The 15,577-nt window shown below is 41.5% G+C and overlaps 1 protein-coding gene across 1 annotated transcript in view; it reads left to right on the top strand.

Moving 5' to 3' along the window:
* The window catches only part of LARS1 (leucyl-tRNA synthetase 1), an 89,857-nt gene that overhangs the window by 28,640 nt on the left and 45,640 nt on the right, over nt 1–15,577 (top strand). Inside the window, 8 exon segments of the mRNA XM_060240546.1 lie at nt 504–581; nt 1,314–1,399; nt 1,499–1,564; nt 7,990–8,072; nt 8,610–8,748; nt 13,260–13,472; nt 13,865–13,922; nt 15,130–15,193. Coding sequence (XP_060096529.1) covers nt 504–581; nt 1,314–1,399; nt 1,499–1,564; nt 7,990–8,072; nt 8,610–8,748; nt 13,260–13,472; nt 13,865–13,922; nt 15,130–15,193 — 787 coding nt within the window.

Raw genomic sequence — 15,577 nt, 5'->3', positions numbered from 1 at the left:
TTTATATTTAAGATCATATAGCTATTCTCTAGTTTTAAGTCATAGGTAAATTCATGCAAGAAGTTTGTTTTAACTTACTAATAGAAATGAGAAAAACTGAGCTGACCCATTCAGCCAGGTGCTCTGACTTTCTTTCCTTCAGATTTTCTATTATTACTGTTTACCCACATTTCCAGTATACCAGTGATTAATCATAATATCCTCGGTTTCTCTGTGCTGTGCCTTCCTAAAATCCACTTTTTCATCCTCTCTACAGAGTCAATAGTTTTCTTTAATCGGGAGCAAGAATTTAGTTTTCCCCTGTCTGTAGTAAGCAACTTTGCTTTCTGATTGTTTTATGAAATGTGTCTCATTTGCCTTGAAAGAAATAAAACCTCCGCTCCTTTAACAATGACTATTTAGTTAGGCTTGTGGAAATGGACTTGCAAGCATTTTCTTGAGGAAAGGGAAGGGACACAGATGCTAAAATTCTGAAACAAATCTGGAGTGATTTTCCTTTTCAGGTAATGTTGGTGGATGGATTCAAAGGCCAGAAGGTCCAGGATGTCAAGAAACTCATTCAGAAGATGATGGTAGACAATGTGGGTAGTGGTTGATACTACTTTTTGGGGTTATATGGTAAATTTCGCAACACCATTGTGCTGCTTTGTTTCTAGCGTTTGCCGTATTTCTAGCATTCTGGCCTCGTGACATGAAACAGCACTAAATCGCCAAAGGCAAACTTGTGTGACCCTGACAGATCTTGTTAGGCACAGTGGAGAAGAGGGATGGATGCATGGTACTGTTGAAGGTGACAGACTTCAGTAACTTTACAGTCTTTAAAATCTTGTCTCTAGAACTTTGAAAACAAAAGAGCTTCTTTGCTCCAGCAACCCCGAGATCTGAATTGATAGAATGTGATGGTTTAATTACAGTACTTGCACATTTCTTTCACAAGAGGGCAGTTAAAGTGCTGTGAGTCCTGACTTCGCTTTTGATTATTTGATACCATGGATCTTTAAGCCATTCTTCATTGTGGAATTGATTGGTGTTTTATATCCATCTTAATCCTTCATTGTGGGCAATCCTCATGATGTACAAATTTTAGCTTTTTAATATATCCTTTAAAAGCATATAATAGTTATTAATGCCTACCTACATATGGGCAAATTTAGGCACATTGTGTGGGTTTGAGATCTCTAACTCCAGTCCTGCCTGATAATACCAGCCAGAATTATAGAACTGGGAAAGTTTGAAGGCTGAGTAAAACAGAATTCATAATTCCCCTTTGTTATCCAGGCTATGTAATTCCTATTGTTTACCTTTTTTTTCAGAATGAAGCAATTATTTATATGGAGCCAGAGAAGCAAGTTATATCTAGATCTGCCGATGAGTGCGTGGTGGCTCTCTGTGACCAGTGGTGAGTAAAAAGTTAAGCATAACTTAATTAATCCCGTGGCTTTTTTTTTACGTCTGGTTTTTTTTGACATATTAGATTTTTTTTTAAATTTGATTTTAGGTACTTGGACTATGGTGAAGAAAACTGGAAGCAGCAGGCTTTTGAATGTTTGAAGACGCTTGAGACGTAAGTTTACTGGTCTTTAAAAATTACCACCGTTCCTCCAAGGAGCTCCAGTGGTTCTCTCCTCCTTTATTTTGTCTTCATTACAACCTTGTACAGCAGATTTAGTTGAGAAATTGACAGGCTCGAGATCATTCAGTAAGCTTCATGGCATAGTGGGAATCTGAATCCAGATCTCGGTTTGTTTGTTTATTCACAGCCTAAGCCAGCATTTAAAACAGTAAAATCATACAAAATTAAAACTGAATGACCATAAAATCATACATAAAAAGGCATAAAATACTGTTGTAAAACTACAAATATAACAGAACATGGCAGTTACAGCAAACAGATTTGGCAAAGGGGCTTAGCCATTTCCTGACTGAATTATTAAAGTTTTCTTTCTTCTTGTGGCAAGCCGGCCAAATTTTGCTATTTTGTATGTAACCTCAGGGTTCTTATCGCCAAGAAGATTCTTAAGGAGTTGCAATTTTTGGCTGCTGGCAAAAGGTATGGCCGTGGAAAATGGAAGTACTTCTCGATGATCATTGTAAGCCTCACAGTCAAATATGACATGGACTAAAGATTCAATATCATCATTGCAGCAGAGACATAATTGCTCGTGGAAGGGCACTTTTTTGTATCTCCCCTCCACCACTGCTGAAGGGAGAATGCCCCACCTCATAAGAGTAAAATTTCTCCTGTATTCATTATTTGTTAAACGGTATAGGTAGGGCCATCGGGGTCACCCTGTTGATTGGTTCTGTCAGAGCTTGCCATTTGGTTGTGCTGTTAAGGTCATTTTGTTTGACAGTGTCCAATACTCTGTTTCACTATCTCCAGAGCATTATCATAAGTGAGAGAACTGAGATATTGTTTTGAAAGGCCTTAATAATGAATTCTGTCCTCTATGGCCCTAACACATCTTGGGACCAAAGTATCTTGCAGAATTAAACTGATCAGGCCCTTAGGAAAAAAACATGTTTCAACCAGAACTGGATGGCCAAAATCCAGAGCCTCGCTTCTACTGTAATCATGCCAGTTTCTATCCTAATTAATGTGTTTGGAATGCCCTTGGGTACCTGAAGAACTGTTCTTAAAAATTTTGATTGAACACTCTCCAGTTTTTTGTAGTTTGTAGTGATGTTGATTGGGGCACCAAATGTTAGCTGGCAGAGGGATTTAGCCTTAAACAATCTAAGGGCCGCAATTACGCATTTACCTCCTTTGTCCCAGTAGAATTTTTGGATAGCCCCAGCACTCCTTTTGGCATTTGAGGTAATCATGTTTATATTGGTGGTTCTCCTTCCATTCACTTGAAACATGACCCTCAAGTACCTAAAGCATATGAAACTTGCTCAATGGGAATAGAATTTAAGTACCAATGGTGTGATCTGGGTGTCCTTTTGCCAAAGGCTATTACTTTGGTTTTAGCGTAATTTACCTCTAGATTGTTTTCCAGGCAATATTGAGTGAAAGCTTTCAATGCACTTCTGAGGCTAAGGAAGTCCTTGAAAGTAAAACAGCATCATCAGCATAAAGGAGCACCCCTATATGTTTGTTACCTAACTTCGGTGGGTGGCATTCTGGTTTATTCATATGCAACGCCAAATCATTGATGTAGAAGTTAAATAAGTTGGGGGCCAGGAGGCATCCTTGCTTAACCTCGTGGTTGGTAGAAATTTGTTGTTGTTCAGTTGCACAGTCGAATCCGATTCTTTGCGACCCCATGGATAAAGTCCCGCCAGGCCCTCCTGTCTTCCACCATCCTCCGAAGTCTGCTCAAATTTGTATTAGTTACATCAGTAATTCTGTCCAGCCATCTCATCTTTTGCCGTCCCCTTCTTCTTTTGCCTTCTTTCTTTCCCAGGATCAGGATCTTCTCCAGTGAGTGCTTCCTTCTCATTTGGTGGCCAAAGTATTGAGCTTCAGCTTCAGCATCTGACCTTCCAGGGAACAGTCAGCGTTAATTTCTCTTAGGACTGACTTAATTGATCTTCTTGCAGTCCAAGGGACTCTCAAGAGTCTTCTCCAGCACCACATCTCAAAAGCATCTATTCTTCTGCGCTCGGCCTTCCTTATGGTCCAGCTCTCACAGCCATACATTACTACTGGGAATACCATCGCTTTGACTATACAGACTTTTGTTGGCAGGGTGATGTCTCTACTTTTTATTATACTGCCCAGGTTCACCATAGCTGTCCTCCCAAGGAACAAACGTCTTTTAATTTCATGGCTACAGTCATCATCTGCAGTGATCTTGGATCCCAGAAATGTGAAGTCTGTCACTACTTCCATGTCTTCCCCTTCTATTTGCCAAGGAGTGATGGGGCCGGATGCCAGGATCTTAGTTTTTTCACCGTCAACAAGAGGTTCTTTAGGTCCTCCTCACTTTCTGCCATTAGAGTGGTATCATCTGCATAACTGAGGTTGTTGATGTTTTTCCTGGCAATCTTAATTCTGGTTTGTGCTTCATCCAGGCCAGCATTCTGCATGATGTACTCTGCATATAAATTAAATAAGCAGGGTGACGATATACATCCTTGTCGAACTTTTCCTATTCTAAAACAATCAGTTATTCCATATCCCGTTCTGATAGTTGCTTCTTGACCCTTATACAGTTTCTCAGGAGACATGTGACATGGTCTGGTACTCCCATCTCTTTAAGGATTTGCCACAGTTTGTTGTGATCCACACAGTCAAAGGCTTTAGCATCGTCAATGAAACAGAAATAGACGTTTTTCTGATACTCCTGTGCTTTTTCCAAAATCCAGCGAATGTTGGCAATTTGATCTCTAGTTCCTCTACCTCTCCAAAACCCAGCTTGAACTTCTGGTAATTCCTGATCAACATACTGCTGAAGCGTAGCTTGTAGGATCTTTAACATGACCTTGTTGGCATGTGAAATGAGTGCAGTGGTGCGATAGTTTGAACATTCTTTGGCATTACCCTTCTTTGGGATTGGAATATAAACTGACCTTTTCCAATCCTGTGGACACTGTTGAGTTTTCCAAATTTGTTGACATAATGTGTGCATCACTTTAACAACATCATCTTTTAGGACTCTGAATAGCTCAACTGGGATACCGTCATCTCCGCTCGCTTTGTTGTTAGTAATGCTTTCTAAGGCCCATTTGACTTCACACTCCAGAATGTCTGGCTCAAGGTCAGCGATTTCACTGTCATGGTTGTCAAGGACATTGAGATCCTTCTTGTATAATTCTTCTGTGTATTCTTGCTACCTCTTCCTGATCTTTTCTGCTTCTGCTAGGTCCCTACCATTTTTGTCCTTTATCATGGCCATCTTTGCACGAAACATTCCCTTGATTTCTCCAATTTTCTTGAACAGATCTCTTGTCCTTCCCATTTTATTATTTTCCTCTATTGCTTTGCATTGTTCCTTCGGGAAGACCTCCTTATCTCTCCTTGCTGTTCTCTGGAAATCAGTTGGGTGATTCTTTCCTTTTCACCTTTGCCTTTTGCTTTCCTTCTTTCCTCAGCTATTTGTAAAGCCTCATCAGACAGGCACTTTGCTTTCTTGCATTTCTTTTTCTTTGGGACGGTGCTGATTGCTGCCTTCTGTACAATGTCACGAATCTCCGTCCATAGTTCTTCAGGCACTCTTATCAACTCTAGTTCCTTAAACCTATTCTTCACCTCTACTGCATAGTCATAAAGGATGTGACCAAGATCAAACCTGAATGGCCTAATGGCTTCCCCAGTTTTCTTCAGTTTAAGCCTGAATTTTGCAATGAGTAGCTCGTGATCTGAGCCACAGTCAGCTCCAGGTCTTGTTTTTGCTGACTGTAAGGAGCTTCTCCATCTTTGTCTGCAGAGTATATAATCAATCTGATTTCTGTGTTGCTCTTCAGGTGATGTTCATGTGTAGAGTCGCCTTTTAGGTTGTTGGAAAAAGGTGTTCGCTATGACCAGTTTGTTCTCTTGACAAAACTCTTATTAGCCTTTGCCGGGCTTTATTTTGTTCTCCAAGGCTAAACTTGTCAGTTGTTCCAGTTGTACCTTTTGACTTCCTACTTTGACATTCCAGTCCCCTGTGATGCGGAGGACATCTTTTTTTGGTGTTAATTCTAGAAGATGTTGTAGATCTTCATAGAACTGGTCCACACCAGCCTCTTCTGCATCAGTGGTTGAGGCATAGACTTGGATTACTGTGATATTGAATGGTTTGCCTTGGATATGGGCCAAGATCATTCCGTCATTTTTGAGATTGTATACCATTACTGCCTTCTTCACTCTCTTGTTAAATATGAAGGCCACACCATTTTTTCTATGGGACTCTTGCCCACAATAATAGATGTAGTGATCCTTTGAGTTAAATTCATCCATTCCTGTCCATTTTAGTTCGCTGATTCCCAAGATGTCGATGTTCAGTCTTGCCATCTCTTGTTTGACTACATCCAGCTTACCTTGATTCATAGATCTTAGATTTCATGTTCCAATGCAGTATTGTTGTTTTCAGCATCAGACTTTCCTTAGCACATAGCCTCACTGAACTGCGCAAGCCCTCTCGCCACGTCAAGGCAGCAATCCATGAGAGGGGTTTCATGTTCCAATGCAGTATTGTTGTTTTCAGCATCAGACTTTCCTTTCACCATCAGACACATCCACAGGTGAGCATCCTTTTGGCTTTGGCCCAGCCACTTCACTCTTTCTGTGGTTACTTGTACTTGCCCTCCGCTCTTCCCCAGTAGCATATTGGGCACCTTCTGCCCTGAGGTGCTCATCTTCCAGCACCATATCTTTTAGCCTTTTGTTACTGTCCATGGGGTTTTCTTGGCAAGCATACTGGAGTGGTTTGCCATTTCCTTCTCCAGTGGATCACATTTTGTCTGGGTTCTCAGCTGTGACCTGTCCATCTTGGTTGGCCCTGCATCGCTTAGCACATAGCCTCACTGAACTGCGCAAGCCCTCTCGCCACGTCAAGGCAGCAATCCATGAGAGGGGTTGGTAGAAATGGGGTCTATCAAATAGCGATGGGAATATTTGACCGGATGGTTGCTTGATCATAAAGGGCCTGAATAAGAAATAACTGTTAATGTTGGTGGCTCTTAATTTATCCCATAGGATGGTCCTAGAGATGGAGTCGAAGGCTGACTTCAGGTCTAGAAATGCAGCATATAACGACACACTTGAGTTTGAGGAACATTTTACAATCAGGTGGTCTAACAGCATGCAGTAGTTTAATAGGGCACAACCTTCTCTGAAGCCAACCTGTTCCTCAACGAGGCAAAAATTGTTCTCAAGCCAGTCTCTAAATTTCCATAGAAGGTGTCTAGCATATAGCTTGCTTGTTACACTTAACAGGCTGATCGGCCTACAGTTGTTTGGATCTTCTTTGTTACTTTTTTATATATGGGGATGATGACAGCTGCTCCCCAGTCCTCGGGAATTTTCCCTGATTGATCAATTTGTGTAAACAACGCTGCCAAAACTGGGGCCCACAATTCTGCATTCATTTTAAATAGCTCTGGTGGAATTAGGTCAATGCCTGGGGCTTTCCCTGGCTTCAAAGTATCAATGAGCTGCTTTACTTCTGTACACCCCACTGGGGGCCAAGTTGGTAAGTTATGGATGATATCAAAATTAAGTGGGCTTGTAATTGTTTCCCCATATACCATCTTATAATGGTGTAACCAAGCATCTGGCAAAATAGGGTTATTAAATATATTTGGTGACCTATGTGATGGATCAGAGACTAGTTTCCAGAATAATACTGAGGGTTTTTTTCTCTTTAACTGCCTTCCAAAGTTCCTCCCAAGAAGCCATAATGTCTTCCTGTTTCTCTCTTCTAATGAGGGCCTTATATTGGGCTTTTTGGTGTTTTAAAGCTATTATGGATGTTGCTACAGGGTTAGTTCTATATTTTGCATAGTTAACATTAAGGGTATAATTTGCCCTTTAACATTCTGCATCAAACCATGGTTTGTGTGCTCCAGTTCTTTGGTTTAAAGGCTCCAACTTGGCTCTTTTCAATTCCTTCTGTATCTCCCTTGAAATTAGATTATATTCCTCTAGGCAGGTATCAATATTGATTGCATTCACCAATTAGTGAAGGGTATTATTAACTCAGAGGACAAAAAAGACCCATCTTGCTCACATATTGGTCGGGCATTAGAATGAGTGTCATTGAGGAAATCATGGTATCAGAGGAGGTGATTCCCCACATAGAGCATTTTGAAGTTGCTCCATATTGTGACCATTTGCCTCTAGTTTTAGTCATGCATTATGGTAAATCCCATAACACGAGGTTAAAACCAACAGATGGCCCCAGCTGTAATCACCCTAGACGGACAACCTCATTGTAACCCAGATCTCTTCTGTCTGATAGTCTAGCCACTATACTACACTGGCTCTCCTGTAAGAGTCAGAATATGTGGGCACTACCAAATCAGGAGAGAAATCAGGTATTTATGCTCTGCCTTTTCCAGATTTTGTGAAGAAACAAGAAGAAATTTTGAAGCTTCTCTAGACTGGTTGCAGGAACATGCCTGTTCAAGAACATATGGATTAGGTATGGAGAGAAAATGTTTTCTTTCTAATTTTTTACCAGATATTCTTACAGAATACATTTTGTGGTTAGCACATAGTGGGACAATGCGTGTACAGAAAAGAATTGTCTCTAAGTTGATGTTAGGGTAGCGCTCAGTTTTTCCTTTTTCAGTTCATACTATTGCAATGGGTGTATCAGTTTGGAATGGACTGAGGATGGACTTCATCCACATGACTTCACAATGAAGAGTTTGCATTCCTTTTACGTTACCCATCCAAGTACTGTCCAGACCATTTTTTTCTTTCAGAGATGATGGTTCATACAAAAATGTTGCATTACTAACATAACACATGCAAACAGAGTCTAGAATTACTACAGCAAGTACCTGCTGAGCTGTGCCAGCTAAGAAGCTTAAGAACTATAGATCCAGCAGTTAGCTTTTTTCCACCATCTGTAAAGCTTGGAAGTTGATATGTTCTTTTGTGCTTTGCAATGAACATGCTTTGTCCAATCCAGAAACCTTTACTGGCATAATGAACATGCTTTGTCATCCTGTAGGAACTCGATTGCCTTGGGATGAGCAATGGTTAATTGAGTCTCTCTCTGATTCTACTATCTACATGGCTTACTATACAGTTGCTCATCTACTACAAGGAGACAATCTCCGTGGACAAGGAGAGTCTCCAGTGAAGATTAGGTAAGAGGCAAAGGGGGGGAAGGAAAGAATACTGCGGTTTTTTAGGTCCCCCCCCATTCTTGGAAATAGTCATCTCTGTATTTTGTGTAACTATGAAGACAAAGATAATCCTCAATAGTAATACCACAATATGTGTTTGCATGGCAGGTGAGGAGCCAGAGAGATCATGGACACTCTTCATAATTTGAGGTTGCCTATGAATCCCTTTGCAGGGCAAAGTTGAGGAAATGGTGGTATTGCAAATTGGTTGCCATTGTTTCATGTCATTTCTGATTTCTCAGCGAACTAGAAAAATTATTGAAAGGGTTGACAATTGGCTAGTATTTTTCTTGCCGCCTCTCTGTATATAGTTCTAAATAGGCAAGATCAACATTAGGGTTTGTAGAATCTTTCGGGCTCAAGTGCCGTGTTCTACTGGAAAAAGTTTTTCTTCCCGACATTTCGTTCTCGGCTGCGGAGAACATCCTCAGTGGCGTAGCCGCAGCTGAGAACATCCTCAGTGGCATTCCGCAGCCGAGAACGAAACGTCTGGAAGAAAAACTTTCTCCAGTAGAACACGGCACTTGAGCCCGAAAGATTCTACAAACCCTAATGATGTTACCAGCTGTGAAAACCTGAAATCTTTGATAAGATCAACATTCTTGACAATTGGGCACCCCCTCGTTTTACATCAGGGGTGGGGAACCTTTTTTCTGCCAAGGGCCATATGGATATTTACAACATCATTCGCAGGCCATAAAAAAATTATCGACTTAAAAAACAGTGCTCCGCCAAGGGAGGACGATTCAGGCCGGCAAAATTAATACAAATAATTGTTTTTCTACTTGAAGTCATGTGGGGAGAGCCTCATCTGGTACACACACACGGCCTGCTGCCCTAGGCAAATGCTTAGGTCCAGGGCCTAGCAGGAATTCAGTAGCATATTAGACCACATCTCCTAATATTAGCATATTAGGTCACACACTCATTAGCATATTAGGCCACACCATCTGGGATAATCAAGTGCAAACTGAACTGTGATAGTAACTTTTCCAGGCTCTGCAGCAATTCTGACCAGCCGGCCAGGCCCCAGGGAGGCTGCCGCACAGTACATCTGGGCCCTGTGATCCCTGCCTGGCCCTGGAGAGGCTGCTGCACAGCATGGCTGTGTCCCACGATCCTCGCTGGCCAGCCAGGCCCCAGGGAGGCTGCCACATGGCTCGGTTTGGCCCAGCAATCCCCGAGGGCCACACCGAGTGACCTCGAGGGCCTCATACAGCCCACCCCCACCCCCGTTTTACATACACTAACTTTTCCTGACTTGTCATGGACTTGAAGGCTATTGTTACAGAACCTTTAAAAGAAATCATTATTTCAAAGGACCTTTTCATGATAATGGAATTCCGGCTTCTGGCTTCTGGCTTCCAGCAGTAGTGTCTCCTGCAAAGAGAGAGAGCCAGTTTGGTGTAGTGGTTAAGTGTGCGGACTCTTATCTGGGAGAACCAGGTTTGATTTCCCACTCCTCCACTTGCACCTGCTAGCATGGTCTTGGGTCAGCCATAGCTGTGGCAGAGGTTGTCCTTGAAAGGGCAGCTGCTGTGAGAGCCCTCTCCAGCCCCACCCACCTCACAGGGTGTCTGTTGTGGGGGAGGAAGGGAAAGGAGATTGTGAGCCACTCTGAGACTCTTCGGAGTGGAGGGCGGGATATAAATCCAATATCTTCTTCTTCTTCAAAGTCAACCATTCTGTAGAAAGTTGGGAGCACCTGTTCTGTTTGCTTCAGAATGTCTGAACTGGTGTTGGTGATTCAATTAAATGCCCTTGTTAAGTTATGGTAACTCTTACTGATCGGTTGCAATATAAATTTGGGGATCTCTGTGAGGCGGTAAAGCCACATGTGGACCTTTCAGAAAGAATGTTTGAGAAGGACAATTAAAGTAGAGGAGTGGCTGAGGTTATTGGTCACACAGTGGCATTTATTTTAGAAGTAGCCACAGTGTTCCCGGTGCTTCTGAACTCCTGACTGAGCTGCCTAGTGGCTGTGTCCGTCTTGAAAGATGGGGATGAATGCATCTTTGCTTGGCCAGCCACTATGCTCTTTAGTTCTGCCCGGATGCTCAGATCAAAAGCTATAGCTGTTGAAGTGCTTCCAATGCAGATCTTTACATGGATTTGCTCTTCTGCAGTGCAGTGTCAACTTCAGTCTGTTTTATTTTAGAAATTCGCTAAATCCCCCTGAGTTAAGGTTCAGCCAATCAGTTACACTAATAATATGTCAAAAATTACATGTACGACTGCAGGCCAGAAGGACTTCAGAATGAACCATCACTCGATTAGCACATGAATCTTAATTCTTCCTACTTGTTGCCATCCGCTGATGCAGATAGTTGGTTGTCTCTTCTCTGTCCACCAGGGGGCATCATCACTCAGAATGTGAAGCTTCGTTTTCAGCGCAGTAAAATTTACCAATGTACACTGATTTATTAACAGATTTATACCCCTCCTTTGCTATTGGCCCAGGGCACTTTACAGGTACTAATTAAAACATTACAAATTAAAAACAAAATACAATTTGAAAAACCTCAGTACCTCCCAATTTTTGTTTTTTGTTTTTGTATTCCATCAAATGCTTTGGCAAACAAACAAGCTTTGCAGCACCACCTAAGGATCTCCCCAGCTAGGGGCTCCAGTTGGTGCCAGGCAGGCAACGCCTAGTACAGCAAGTCGGTAGCAGCGGGAAGACTAGTGGGTGCACAGGAACATATAGGAATATTATAGCAAAAAGGATATTATAGCATTGGAGAAAGTCCAGAAAAGGGCAACTAGACTGATTAAAGGACTGGAACACTTTCCCTATGAAGAAAGGTTGAGACGCTTGGGACTCTTTAGCTTGGAGAAACGTCGACTGCGGGGTGACATGATAGAGGTTTACAAGATTATGCATGGGATGGAGAAAGTAGAGAAAGAAGTACTTTTCTCCCTTTCTCATAATACAAGAACTTGTGGGCATTCGATGAAATTGCTGAGCAGGCAGGTTAAAACGGATAAAAGGAAGTACTTCTTCACCCAAAGGGTGATTAACATGTGGAATTCACTGCCACAGGAGGTGGTGGCGGCCACAAGCATAGCCACCTTCAAGAGGGGTTTAGATAAAAATACGGAGCAGAGGTCCATCAGTGGCTATTAGCCACAGTGTGTGTGTATATATAAATTTTTTTTGCCACTGTGTGACACAGAGTGTTGGATTGGATAGGCCATTGGCCTGATCTAACATGGCTTCTCTTATGTTCTTAATCCTTCTATGATGTGGGTCCCCAACTGCAAAGGGCTTTAAAGGTCATAACTGGCGCCTTGAATTAAACTCAGAAGCAAACTAGCAGCCAGCGTAACTGTTTCAGACGTGTGCCAATTTGGCCACCCCTTGCCAGTAATTGGGCTGCTCTATTCTTCACCAGCTGCTGTTTCTGGGGTATCTTCAAGGGTAGCCTAACATAAAGTGGATTACAGTAATCCAGCCATTAAATTACAAAGCACGGATCAGTGTGGCAGATCGGCTGCATCTAAAGAACTAAAACACTGGTGAACCAGGCACAGCTGATAGAAGGTGCTTGTGGTCACTGCACCTGCTTGCTTTCAGGCAGCAGGCTCTTAACCTGCTCTGCAAAAGCCAACTTCCGTATCCAGGACAAAAGGATCCAGTTCCTCCAGAATATCAGCCATTCTTACTATCATCACGTCACTCTTGTCTGGATTCAGCTTCAGTTTATTCTGCCCTAAATTAGCCGCCTGACCACTTAACGCTGTGTTGGCTGTGCTTCTCAGAGCGTTTCCAAAAATTGCAGTTGCCGTTAAAAAGGGCCTTAAATGTCTAATATTTAAACACTCCCCACATTATTGTGAAGCTGAGATGGCCACTGGAGGTTTTCTTGTGCGTGAACTGTATTCTAATGGTCAAGGTATTTATTAGAGCCACTGGGGGGTGGTAGACAAGGTTCAGAATTGCATGGGGGGACCTGTAGGTGATTTGTTGCAGGGACAAGTGTGTTGTTCTGAATTTCAACATAGTGTGCTGAATGTGGATTAATACTAGGGCAATATTCATCAGTTATTTCCGGTTTGAGCAGTCGAGGGATAATCTGTGCCTGTCTTTCTTCCAGTAAGCGTCATATCTGTTTACTCATTTTTATCACAGTATTTTAAGCAGCTTTCAGTCTTAACTATATGCTGTTTATTTCTGGAATTCCTAAAGTTGTCTTTTTTGGTTAATTTCAGCTTTCAACTTGTTTTTAGCCTCTCAAGATTAAAGATGAAAGTAGTTATATTTTTAAGCGCAGGGCAGATGTTAAAAGCAGGGAAGTGCCTGAGATCTAGAGGAGAGATGACCTACCATGCGTAAATGATGGTCCCAGTCAGGTGAAATACAGAGGCCAAGTAGTGTACACTCTGTTAATGTAAGCGTAAATGTTTAGCATGATATATCCTTAACTTTCACTGTGTCTTTCTCATAAGTTTTCTCTTAATGTTACACATAGGCCAAATCAGATGGTAAAAGAAGTTTGGGACTACATCTTTTTTAAGACTGCTCCATTCCCTGCAACAGAAATCCCAGAGGAAGTACTGGATAAACTAAAGCAAGAGTTTGAATTTTGGTATCCTGTGGATCTGCGAGCTTCTGGCAAGGACCTTGTTCCAAATCACTTGTCCTATTATCTCTATAACCATGCGGCCATGTGGCCAGATCAAAGGTTGGTTTGAATTAAAGCCAAGAAGACCATTGAAATATATCTTCTCAGAGATATTTATAAAAATTGTCACTTCACACACACACACACACACACACGAAAGAGTGCTTTGAACACAATGCAGGAGACATTTCTGGTATCTTATACTATAAAGGTTAAAAAGACCTTGAGTTCAAGCATCAAACTAATTTGGAGCATTTGATTCTCTTACGTTCTATTAATGTTCTGTTGATGTGTGTTTAGGCCATAGTTTTTTTTTTAAGCTTTAACACATATGCTGAATCACTTGTTATATTTAAGGATGTTGCTTTTTTAGAAGCACGCCTCTCTATCTAAAAGCAGATGCTTGATTTAACAGTAATTATTTAAAAAACTGTTTCTGTCATCTTATACAGAGAAAAATGGCCTTTAGCTGTGAGAGCAAATGGGCATCTCCTCCTGAATTCAGAGAAGGTACAACATTTTGTTTTGTCTATATTACAGTTCTGTGATAGAACTAACAAGAGAAGTGACAAGCCGCCCTGAGTCCGTTAGGAGAGGGCGGGATATAAATACAATAAAATAAAGAGAGGCCAATCTTATTTGTGTTTGAGAAATTTTGCAACGGTCAGACTTTCCACTGTACATAGTCTTTTAGTGGCATTAATCTAAGCACACAGTTCTAAAGGCGTAAGGGTATTCAGATCTTCAGAAGGGGAGGTGTCATCTTTTGCTACCCCCTGTCACTGCAGGATTGCTTTGCATCCTCTTCTTTTCTTTCGGACATACTGACCCCGCCATGAATGAAACTTAGGACTGTTGGGTGTCACTGGGGAGTACCAAGAACTGGAAGCATGAAAGTTCCGTTTCAGGAGGTCTCCTGATTATTGGATGCACACTGATATATTGAAACACCTGATTTCACCTTGCTTTCCATTTTACTACCTTTCCCAGCAGAAAACGTTGTGGTGCCCAAGGATTGATGTGTTTTGATTAACAATCTTGGCATCTAAAGCTTATTTTTCTTTCAAGAGTTTATTAAAATCTTCATTGTCTATCTTTCTGTGACCAATAAATAGTAATATTTTGAATGATAGTTTATTTTCTACATTTTACCTTACAATTCAGTACTCCACATACATGGCTCTCTGCTCATTTTGTTAACCCAACAGCCATTTGACATAGGTTAGACTGAGAGAAGAACAGCTGGCCCAGGTTCACCCTATTAGCTACAGGGCCAAGTAGGGATTTGTACCTGCCTCTCCGCAGTTCTAGTCTGAAATTCTAACTCTTACCCATATACAGTAAGCACTCTTTAGTTGTAATCTGTCATGCAGCACTTGATCTTACCTTTAGAACCCAGCATTATTTAGCATTGTAGCTAGGATCCAGAGGGAGTATTTTCCATTTTGGTTTAAATCCTCAGGGAAAAAAAATCCGAGTTTTGTCCTTTTCCCATACTCGGATAAGGTATAACATATAGAATGAAGCCATACCATCCAGTAAATGTCATACCAGAAGCCTGTACTTCACCTGTAAAGTAGAACAAAATGCTGATGAAGCTACAACAGTGTGTCCTGAGGTGCTAGATGTGGTTGTGGTTCTCATTCTTTGATAGAAAAGGTTAATCAGTGCTTGGATTGAAGGGTTGTAGTTTTTCATTGATTTTGTTTTTCCATAGATGTCTAAATCTACAGGCAACTTTCTCACTCTGAGTCAAACAGTTGAGAAATATTCTGCTGATGGTAAGCAATGAGATTGAAATTTGAAAGCTTCTGTTAAATTGTTGGACAAATGATTCTGCCTTTAATGGAATGAATGAATGAACGAACGAACGAACGAATGACTACATAGATAAATGATAAGGGTTTTGAAGGATGTAGGCTGCAGGGATTTTTAATAGGGCTAGAATTATTTTGTTTTGTGTGCTTTAAATTGGGATTTATAAGTTTCTTTGAGGCACAGGAAAAAGAAAGGAATAAATATTTGAGTAAACGTTGATAACAAGCAGGGATTCAAGGTGGAGGGTATCCTATCTTTTTGTCTTGCTTTTCCTGTCCCCACAGCAGCCCTCTTCATCCCCTTTTGGTTCCACTGCTTTTCTAATCCTTTCCCTCCTTTTTACACCC

This window comes from Heteronotia binoei, chromosome 5 (assembly GCF_032191835.1).
Source record: "Heteronotia binoei isolate CCM8104 ecotype False Entrance Well chromosome 5, APGP_CSIRO_Hbin_v1, whole genome shotgun sequence".
Taxonomy (NCBI): Eukaryota; Metazoa; Chordata; class Lepidosauria; order Squamata; family Gekkonidae; genus Heteronotia; species Heteronotia binoei.
The sequence above is the reverse complement of the archived record's forward strand: the minus strand, read 5'-3'. Positions and strand labels throughout refer to the sequence as shown.